Here is an 11,452-nt window from a genome sequence, read left to right on the forward strand (position 1 = left end):
TGCTCAGGCAAAATTTTACTTAAGTTAAAGTACTAGAGTACTTGCTTTTAAAAATTATTCAAAAGTACAAATTACAAAGTACATTTTCTAATATCACTACAGTGCTGTGTTGTTTGCACAGTGCATTTACAGAACCTTGTAACTCTGAAACCACCTAATGATGCACGGACTTGCTTGTAGAGCCACTCTGCTACACAAAGCCTGTATAAACACCTATAAAAACTTCAGCATAAAAATGCAATCAAAAATAAGAAGGTCAGCTATTGTCATTTTCTGATGTAATTGAATTAAAATCACTGCATAAAATTAGATTGAAGCCAACTGTAAGGAGTTCTCCAAGGCTTCAGGGGCAGTATATACATTAATTATGAAGTATTTTTCACTTTGTTAAAAACAATCAAACATTAAAAGCCTAATTGGAATTATTTCTCTTTTTCTAATTATAATAACATCTTGAGATTTAATTTTGTCTTTCTCCTGCTGTCGCCATTACTGAGTTTTGTTTGAATGAAAGAGGAAGAGCTTCCTTGTGCCTGTTACAGAGCACACCTGGATGATGCATTTCCACTTTTACATCAGTCCTAGTTGAGAGTGGGTATTATGATTGGTTTCTTTCTGTGAGGTACACAGTGTGTAACCAATTGCATTTTAGAAAAGAGAAAATAGGAACAAATTACTTCAAAGCTATGCTTAACCTAAAAATAACAAGTAATGACAACCTTCCTAGAAATCTAGTGGAGTCAAAAGTAAAATATTTGTCTTTGAAATGTAGTGGTGTGAAAGTCATACGTTTCCAAAAACAACAAATACTCAAGTAAATGTACTTTCTTACTGTCCCCCACTGCCAGAAAGAACCCCCCACACAAACCATGCTAACTCTGCACAGAAAGGTCCTGGCCTTGCCACCAACTCCCGAGCCTCCTAGGCCAGCTGGGGGATTTGAACTCAGAACCTCCTTGCAGTGGGGTGACCGTGCTCACCATTATGCTGCCCTGCAAATCCAGCCATCAAAATGATTTTTTCCACCCAACATGTCAGCCAAGAACCACAGCCACTGCATTTTTTTTATCTGAACATGCCAGTGGCTGTGGTTTTTGATTGACTTTTTGAACAGAAGTAACAAAGATTTCTTGTTGTAATCGATAGTTAATCGTCAGCAGGTGTTGTATATGAGGAATGGTAGACAGCAACACAATGCAGCTGATTATAAATGTCAGTAAAGTTAATCATATCAATTTTTCAATTCACATCCATCCATCATCACTTCCATTATTAATTCATAAGCATTTTTATTACTTTCATTTTTCAACTATTTGAGGCCATTTCCCTTAAATGAGAAATTTTGTGTTGTGAATGATGAATATAAGCAGAGGTGGGAAATACTTTGTTACTGTACTTAGATTAGGTAGATTTGTCAGGTATCTGTACTTTACTTGAGTATTTATTTTTCTTTCAACATTTTACTTTTACTTGCTAAATTTTAACAAAACTAACAAAACTACTTTTTCTTCCATTTTCAAAACAGGCTTGTTACTTTAGTTTTACTGCAAGATGAAAACAACTTAAGAGGACAAAACAAGATGAAAATGACATAAAAGCTATAACTAGACGAAAAAAGCATAAAACTATAAAAAAGAAGTAAACCACTTAAAAAGACATAAGACAAAAATCACATAAGACAAAAATGACAGCAAGAAGAGTGGAAGAGACAGAGTCAAAATTAACAGTACACAAAAAAACTGTTATGAAGTCCAGCCTCAGCAGTCTGAGTTAGACAAATCAAGTCAGGATCTTCCAAAATTACAGTCTGTTTTGTATAAAACTCTTTCTTTATGTTTTACGAGCCTGGGTGGAGAGATACATCTTAAGAATCACTTTAGAGGGTTGCTACAACAAAACAATTGTAATAATATCTTCTAGGATGAAGATATGCACTTGAAGAATGATTCTGGCAATCAACCACTCTCTCAACATACATATGGCATCTTAGAACTGTATGGAGACAGACTTGAAATATCTGAACGTATGCTTTAAAGGCAACTGGGTTAATCCAACACGCCACCTGTTGAACTGTGAAGACTTATGATTTGACCCAAATAACACAAATACAGTTTAAGGAATTTAAGAATCAGCTGTTGATGTTTTACACATAATGCAAGCTCAAAATCAAAACCAGAACTCAAATTAAATTAGGAATCAGTTGTTTTATTAGGAGGTTTGTCATTCATTTAATTTATAATTCACATTTACAAACATCAAATGTTGACCATAGTGCTGTGCAAGCAAGTGTAAACCCACTGTGATGGTGGGTTTGAAGTCATTTTGAAGTCTTGAGTCATCTAAACATGTTACTATCTTGGGGGGTTTTTTTGGAAGCAGAAGTTCCCATATTTGGAGAGCATAGGGCTAGAGGGAGACATACTATGAGTTAGGTACTTGGTTATGATTGATAAATTTATCATTAATTTAGCCACTCCTGTCATGAAACATAACAATTTCAAGTTTAATGTTGATTTCCATGTTCAAGTCTTTGAAAAAAAGTTAGCAGGTATACCTGATGAAGGTCGTTTGGACCGAAACGTCGGATATTCAATAAATCACTAGAAAGCGAGACAGTGTGCGGGAGTCTGCTAACTTTTTTTCAAATTGAACTTTTTCTTCCGACGCACCTGTCAGACATTTCAGGTGTGCAGAGACCTTCTCAACATTGCTTGCACATGTTCAAGTCTTTGGAATAAGTTTGAGCATGGGTTCTATCTGTATGCCTAATTGCACCAATTTATTTGTTTTGAACCCTGAGAAAAATAAATATTTGCACAAAATTGAAATTGTGTAGATATATTGATGATGTATTGTTTGTATCCAGGTGACACTGAAGAATGACATCTATACTCCCAAAAAATGTAGTTAAAAAATCTTCATTAGGGTTGGGCGATACATTGATTATATTGAAGTATGAACTAGTGTAAGATTTAACAGATAACAATATCATCATATTTGAGTTTTGATTGTTTCCACTCTTCTTTGCTGAGAAGCAATAACTTTACTTCAGTCAGCCATAAAGTGTGTAGATCAGCTGAGATCACAATATAATAGTTACTGAAAGGCTGTGTGTGTTAAATCAATGAATATGTGTACTAATGTAAACACAAATGGAATTAAACTAATAATGTAACTAACGTCACTCTTGGTTGAAAAGATAAAATGACACATGACTTATCAAATGTGTATCACAGTTTAGAACTGAACATGGTTGATAAGTCTTGCCCTCATTCATTCCTGTAGGGAAAAAGTGGCTCAACAAGCATCTCTGCAGCCTCATTTATGTCTGTTGCTCTCACCAGCACACTTGTGTTTTTTGATTTGAGCACGCCGAGTGAATCTTTTATTACAAACACTGCAACTAAATTGTTTCTCCCCTCTGTGGACAGTTGCGTGTTGTCTCAAATGTACCTTTTGTGCAAATCTTTTTTCACAAACACCACAACTGAATGGTTTCTCCCCTGTGTGGACAGTCAAGTGTCGATTCAGAGTTCCACACTGTGTGAATCTTTTACCACAAACTGAACAACTAAATGGTTTTTCCCCTGTATGGACAATCAAGTGTCGCCTCAAAGTTCGATTATCTCCAAATCTTTTACCACAAACTGAGCAACTAAATGGTTTCACTCCTGTTTGGATTTTATTGTGGTTATGCAGATGTCCCTTGTTGTCAAACATTGCAGTGGATTCAGAGGAGCTAACTGATGTTTTTTCATAATTACATAAATTTGACTGAGTCTCCCCCCAACTGAATGGTTTCTCCCCTGTGTGGACAGTCAAATGCTGTTTCAGACGTGCATGTCGTGCAAATGTTTTACCACAAAAAGAACAACGGTTATGCATTCTCCTGTGTTTGGACCAAGTTTTGTTGTCACTGAAACTTTTTTTACAAACCGAGCAGGTGAAAGGTTTTTCTCCCGTATGGGCTCTTAAGTGTGAGGTCAAATGGGAGCTTTGTGTGAATCTTGTGCCACAGAAAGAGCAACTGAAGGGTTTTTCCCCTGTGTGGATTCTCATGTGTGTCACAAGATTTGCCTTCCATTGAAAAGTTCTTTTACAAACTGAGCAGCTGAAACATTTTGCTCCTGAATGAAGTCTCATATGAGCCCTTAAAGAGTGCTTCCCATGGTAGCTTTTACCACAAACTGAGCAACTAAATGGTTTCAGTCCTGTTTGGAATCCATCATGTTGTTGCGGATGTCCCTTGTGGCCAAAGCTTGTAGAACATTCAGAAGAGCTGATTTGTGCTTTTCCAGTATTACATTCCATATCACTTACAGGTACTTCATTGATTTGCAGTGGGTTTAAACCTGACGGAGGTTCCCAATCACAACTACTGTCATTAGTCTCAGGTTCAGAGGAGTCTGACATCTCATCATCAGTAACTGGTTGCAAATTACTACCTGGATTGAAATTCCGGGCTAGCTCTGATACTCCACAGTCCTCTCCATCAGCTTCTGTTTTGAAATGTTCTGCATCTGTGTTCTCTTCTGTTTGTGTTTGATGAAACTGTGATGATTGATGTTTCTCTTCTTCATCTTCTTCACTCTTCACAGGGACAGGAGTGAGTGTGAACTTGGTGGTATCAGCCTCTTTCAAGCCTCGAAGCTGCTCGCCCTCCTGATTGGTCCAGAGTTCCTCCTGTTCCTCTTTAATGTGTGGCAGCTCTGGTGGGTCCTCCTGGTCTAGACTGGGGTTCCACTCCTGCTGCTCAGGGAGAACCTCTTCTTTACTCACCAACAGCAGCTGGATATCTGTGGAGAATAATGACATGCATAAAGATGTTTTGGAAAACTGTAATTAAACCACTGACACCACTACATTCTTAAATATGTAGATAAATGCTGCACGATGTATAAAAGTCAAACTGATTCATAGTACAAGCATATCGTTGACTTTGAATTTTGTCAGAGCAGAAATGCAAAAAAAAGAAAAGACTGCAATCAAGGCAGCTGTGATTCAATGCTCATGTTATGTACACATGTAAACCCTATTCATATCAGATCAGACTTTAATGTGTTTGGCCCTCAGAAGTGCTGCCTGCAGCATTCTCAAGGACTGCTCATCCAATCAACTCCACACTCGACAGGGCACTCCCTCAGGTCCTCAGCAATACAGCAAGTGTGAAAAAGATCAGGTGAGCAGTTCTTGAGATATGTGAAAAGATGCCCTTCTTTATAGTTAGATCCTTCTTTTACAGGGATAACTAATATTTTTAAGCACTGGCTCTACAGGCCACTGGTGAAATGCAGGTACATTTCAGCAGTGGCAGGTAATACAGTCATGCTTAATACTCCCACTGTACAGAACATACACCACTCTTAGAAACTGTACTTTAAACATGGTAAATACTCCAGCTTCTTTGTATTTATAACTACTCAATTCTATTTTCAAACTGTGATTCTATTTATTTTATGCAGGCAATTTTTAACTTCCACATTAAATGTGTATTAGTGATTTTGTAATGTTTGTATATTAACATTAGCATATGGGGTGCCGTTTGTAAAGTTGCTCATGCTGAAAATAACAGCAACATTTTGTCACATTTAGCTTCAAATCATGTATTAAAAAGTGGTGTGAATTTTTGGAAGTCACTTTTTAGCACATTTAACACAATATTTGTTAACTTTGAAAATTTATTAAATAATTAAATCTAAATCTAAATGTTAAATCTAAATGGTAAATCTAAATGTTAAAGCTAAATCTAAAAGTTAAATCTAAATCTAAATGTTAAATCTAAATCTAAAAGTTAAATCTAAATCTAAATGTTAAATCTAAATGTTAAATCTAAATCTAAAAGTTAAATCTAAATCTAAACGTTAAATCTAAATCTAAAAGTTAAATCTAAATCTAAATGTTAAATCTAAATCTAAAAGTTAAATCTAAATCTAAATGTTAAATCTAAATGTTAAATCTAAATCTAAAAGTTAAATCTAAATCTAAATGTTAAATCTAAATCTAAACGTTAAATCTAAATCTAAATGTTAAATCTAAATGTTAAATCTAAATGTTAAATCTAAATCTAAATGTTAAATCTAAATCTAAAAGTTAAATCTAAATGTTACACCTAAATGTTAAATCTAAATGTTAAATCTAAAAGTTAAATCTAAATCTAAATGTTAAATCTAAATCTAAAAGTTAAATCTAAATGTTACGCCTAAATGTTAAATCTAAATGTTGTGGGTGAAACTAAATATTTAGCTAATATGCAAATTTAAGATGCCGGCAACCGGAAGTACCAAAATAAAAGCTCGAGGAATGTCAAAGTCTGTTTATAGTGTCAAATAACGAATAAACAACGATCTTTTCTGGAGAAACTGACTCTTGGACATAGATTACAGTGATAATAAGTACCCAAAATAACAAACCCGTTTGGAGAAACTATATTTTACGAGTACCTTGAGTTTTTAGTGTCACTTTTTTGCGGGACTTATAATCTGTAGCCACTACAGTCAGTCACAAGGGGGCGCACTTTGACTGATCTATCCCCGCCTGCCTCCACCCGGTGCAGTCAGCTGTTGGTCATCCATACCCTGCTAGCATGGAGAAAACATCGGGAGAGCCGTTTTGGTGGCCATTCGCACATTTTCGGCAACCACCACAGGGCCGGTGCCACCACAGGCCGCCTCGGTAAGTGTGTTTTCCAAATCACGTAGCATCGGGTAACATTACTTATCCAGGCTAACTTTACAGATTTTCTATTAGTAAGAAGTGCACCAATGCGCTTCATGTGTAACGTTAGCGTACTTGTTTTATTTACACTGCTGGCCCAGCAGCATAAATGGGCATAAACCTCACACCACCATCAGCATTACTCTCTCTCCTATATCTCTCTCGATAGCCTAACAGTTAGAGCAGGTAAGCCGAGGTGACATGTCTGATGGGGGACAGAGTCAGATTTCCATCTGGCCAACAATTTACAGTGTAATTTGGTGCCCTGAGTGGAGACAGTAGCCTCCGTTAGCTGTAACTAATGCTCTATATGATCTGCTTTGCTCCTCAGAATTTCTTCACGTAATCTTGAACTCACATTTACACATCTTGTTTTTCAGCTCATTAACTCGCACCACTTGGCCAACACGGTGTGAGGTTTATGCCCATTTATGCTGCTGGGCCAGCAGTGTAAATAAAACGAGTACGATTTGGAAAACACACTTACCGAGGCGGCCTGTGGTGGCACCGGCCCTGTGGTGGTTGCCGAAAATGTGCGAATGGCCACCAAAACGGCTCTCCCGATGTTTTCTCCATGCTAGCAGGGTATGGATGACCAACAGCTGACTGCACCGGGTGGAGGCAGGCGGGGATAGATCAGTCAAAGTGCGCCCCCTTGTGACTGACTGTAGTGGCTACAGATTATAAGTCCCACAAAAAAGTGACACTAAAAACTCAAGGTACTCGTAAAACATAGTTTCTCCAAACGGGTTTGTTATTTTGGGTACTTATTATCACTGTAATCTATGTCCAAGAGTCAATTTCTCCAGAAAAGATCGTTGTTTATTCGTTATTTGACACTATAAACAGACTTTGACATTCCTCGAGCTTTTATTTGGTACTTCCGGTTGCCGGCATCTTAAATTTGCATATTAGCTAAATATTTAGTTTCACCCACAACATTTAGATTTAACATTTAGGCGTAACATTTAGATTTAACTTTTAGATTTAGATTTAACATTTAGATTTAGATTTAACTTTTAGATTTAACATTTAGATTTAACATTTAGATTTAGATTTAACATTTAGATTTAACATTTAGGCGTAACATTTAGATTTAACTTTTAGACTTAGATTTAACATTTAGATTTAGATTTAACTTTTAGATTTAGATTTAACATTTAGATTTACCATTTAGATTTAACATTTAGATTTAGATTTAACGTTTAGATTTAGATTTAACATTTAGATTTAGATTTAACTTTTAGATTTAGATTTAACATTTAGATTTAACATTTAGATTTAGATTTAACTTTTAGATTTAGATTTAACATTTAGATTTAGATTTAGATTTAACATTTAGATTTAACATTTAGATTTAGATTTAATTATTTAATAAATTTTCAAAGTTAACAAATATTGTGTTAAATGTGCTAAAAAGTGACTTTCAAAAATTCACACCACTTTTTACACATGATTTGAAGCTAAATGTGACAAAATGTTGCTGTTATTTTCAGCATGAGCAACTTTACAAACGGCACCCCATATTAGCATATCTCGGGTGTGGTTTTAATATAAGCCTTTATAGGTCTCTAGCCACAGCTCACATGTACTTTTGTATTCCTTCACATGTTGGTATTCTTCTATTTTATGTGTGAAACAATAAATAAAAAAATAAAGATTATAAAATCAGTATTTCCTCTACATTCATTTAGGAGTGCCACTCCTAAATCCCAGCCGCCACTCCTAAATCCCAGCCGCCACTCCTTCAAATTTCTTTTTTTTTTTTTTTTTGTTGACGCAAATACACCTCCGCCGCATCTCTTCACTTTCAAAACAGACTCCTGTCGGGTACTTGCGAGCACTAAGGTAAACTGCAGATAACTATCTTGCTCAGTATGGAAATATACTTGCGCGTGCTCATTTGCATGATGCTAGCGTTGTTTGGGGCGCGGTCGTCAAGCACCTAGGCGACAGGGCAGCGTCAGAGGAGCGAATTCCCAAATTACAAATAAACAATAAAGCAGCGAATTACCGGCCGGAGAAGAGGTAGACGTAAGTTATTAGCTTGAGATAACTCGACATAGATTTTACAAGTTAAACAGACGTTCACAATATGTTGATGACCAGCTAACGTTACGTAACTTATCGGTAGTTTAAGTTAATTTGGCCCGGTGCCAACTCAGTGTCGCTAACGTGAGTAAACTAATTGATAGTATTAGGCTAACGTTAATATCTACACACCATTATGTAACAACTGACTGATTTTTCTGATGAGTTTATTGAAATATTTATCTAAGAAGAGAATCGGAACGCCTGCCCCCGCTGCTGAAAAAAATCCTAGAGGAAACACTGTAAAATTTATAATGTACTATTTATTATTAAAGATTGGAGAGGAAGGAGAGAACTGTGGCTTGGTTGACTGTGATTTTCTGATATGATGAACTTAGTACACAGATTTATTTTCCACCTGCACATTATTTCATTCCAGTACAACAGTTACCATGGTCCAAACGCATGAAACATCCTCTTTTTTATTCCACTGAATATTTTACTGACGTATTGGCCATTGAACTGTACAAACCTGCTCTGTGTAACCGGACTTCAGGGTTGAATATAGCGTCCAGTAGTTTGTTCTGTCGACAAAGTGTCTCCTCGTACTCTGCTACCGTTCTCTCAAAGAGCTCAAATATCTCATCAGCAGCCGCAGTCAGTCGTTGGTTGACAAAAGCTCTCAGAGTTTGGACTTTAGACATTTTGACAAAGTTGCTCTAACTTTTCCACCAGACACACCTCTTTAAAACGGTCTAGAGAGTCTATTCACACAGCTCTGTCTGTGAAAAATAGTTTGGTCTTCAATGAAGCTGCTCTGATCGGCGCTGTGAGGCCGAGTTCCGTCTCCGTCTATTTCCTGCAGCCAGCTAAGCTAACTTCCTTTAGCATTCTTGGCTAACGGGAGAGCTGAGCTGAAACTGTACACAAAATCCACTTCAGCATGTTTATCCACACGTACAAGCTGTGCTGCTTCACTCCATTTGATCTGATGGTTACGACCATCATACATAACAGGAAATATTAGCCCATAGTGAGTAACCACCTGTTTGTGAGTTACTTCCGATTATGTGCTGATTTTCAAAATAAAAGCGAAATCTTAATTATTGCCTTAAATCAGAGGTCTCCAACAGGCGAGTCCGGACCCAGACCTATAACCAATAAATTATTAATAGATTTTAAATTTTGACGGGGCGTTACTGTTTTAACTGACGCAACTTTTCTAGTCTTTCCGGCGCTGGTTTATCTGATCAGGAAACACACAGACCAACTGCAGAGAAGCTGCGTGTGGAGGAGACTGTTGTTAATGACGGAGTTTATTACAACAGAAACTAACGTGATGGTTAATGACATCGACACCAACCAGATGCACTTATAAAATTAAACAACTGTATAAGGAGGCCTATACGTAAAACAGGAGAGTCTGTGTTTCTCTGTGAGAAACTTACAGACCTTCTCACAGCAGACTGATCACTAATCAATCACTGATACCGTCGTCCTCTCGGACTGATTAAAAAATAAAAATGCCAAAATTGGTGACAAACCAAACCTGTGTGTCCACACAAATAGTCTTTGTGTGAAACACTGCAGAGTGTAACATCGTGCTGTTTACAGACAGTCTGCTGTCTGTAGTTTGACAGAGAGGCAGAGAGGGTCCTGTCTAGAAGGGAACCCTAGACCCGCGAAAGATCGCGCGAGTTTGATTATTTTGTACAAGAGGTTTACAAATAAAGAGTTACCTTCTAGACATGACCGAAAAAGGTTCGCAACTCAAAAAAAGACAATCATGTCGTGGTGCCGATGTTTTTAATGTGGCTGGCCGCCATAAATAAAACACTATTCACTGATCCACAGAGAGTGACTGAAACACTGATCACTGACCTGCTGTGATGGAAAAAATACTCACATTCTTTACTTACGTATTTTTACATTGTGGTATTAGTGTTTTTACTTAAAAATCTTGCATGTTATTTTTCCTTTTATGAAAAGTCAACATTTTTTATTGCTTTTGTTGTACTTTAATGGTATTCTTATTATTATTATTTTTTAATTACTAAACACAGACCTGCAAACTCATAAGAGGAGAAAAAGGTGGCATGTTGGTAAACCAGTCCTCTGTCCTCTGGGGGTCTGGGAGCATCCTGCTCCAGAAGAAAAATGTTGTGAATTTAACATGTTAACAAAGCATTCAGGTGACTGTTTCAGTTAAAAGAGTCAGTTCTGTGATAGAAATTCCCATTTGTCATGTAATCCTGTATCTGCATATTGTAAGTATCTAAATACAGGACAGAGAGGAAGGCCTGATATACTTGTATGATGCACAAGACAACATGAGATAGAACAACTCACCCTTTCCTGACCTTGCATTTATCTGCGTATAAAACATTGACACATTGTCTGTTCGGGGCTCATTCCACCCAGCTCATTCTTTGACTGTGCTGTGAGTCCATCTGCAGATGCCTGAGGAAACCTTACAGAAAGACAAGTTTCTGACTCCGTGCTTTATTCAACAGAAATTGCCACCACAGTTCCATCTTCTCTTTGTAGTTTCTGCAGACATTACTATCTTTACTTTTACCTTTGTGCTTGAAAAGAAAAGTAAAAAGTAAAGTAAGAATAAGAATGTTTGTGCAAGATCATCCAAAAAAGGTGCAGCCCCAAATAGAGAATAACAACTACTATAGACCATTTTTCTTGCACGAGGATT

General features: G+C 36.9%; 1 protein-coding gene across 1 annotated transcript; it reads right to left on the reverse strand.

Annotated features, from left to right (window-relative positions):
* Positions 1–2,721: 2,721 nt before the first annotated feature.
* On the reverse strand, positions 2,722–9,796 carry LOC146313595 (uncharacterized). Its single transcript, XM_084739601.1, has 2 exons — positions 9,278–9,796; positions 2,722–4,796 (listed from the first exon to the last, which is right to left on the reverse strand). Exons 1-2 carry the CDS (start codon positions 9,447–9,449, stop codon positions 3,319–3,321), a joined length of 1,650 nt encoding a protein of 549 aa, XP_084595727.1. The 5' UTR covers positions 9,450–9,796; the 3' UTR covers positions 2,722–3,318.
* Between the last annotated feature and the right edge of the window lie 1,656 nt (positions 9,797–11,452).

This window comes from Lutjanus erythropterus, chromosome 16 (assembly GCF_056507025.1).
Source record: "Lutjanus erythropterus isolate fLutEry1 chromosome 16, fLutEry1.hap2, whole genome shotgun sequence".
In the NCBI taxonomy this organism is placed as follows: domain Eukaryota; kingdom Metazoa; phylum Chordata; class Actinopteri; order Lutjaniformes; family Lutjanidae; genus Lutjanus; species Lutjanus erythropterus.

Excerpts from the sequence above, each read along its gene's own strand:
- LOC146313595 (XM_084739601.1), bottom strand. The coding sequence starts at position 9,449 with ATGTCTAAAGTCCAAACTCTGAGAGCTTTTGTCAACCAACGACTGACT. Across the intron at positions 4,797-9,277 it reads AGTCCGGTTACACAGAGCAG|ATATCCAGCTGCTGTTGGTG; the intron begins GTTTGTACAGTT and ends TATTCTCCACAG.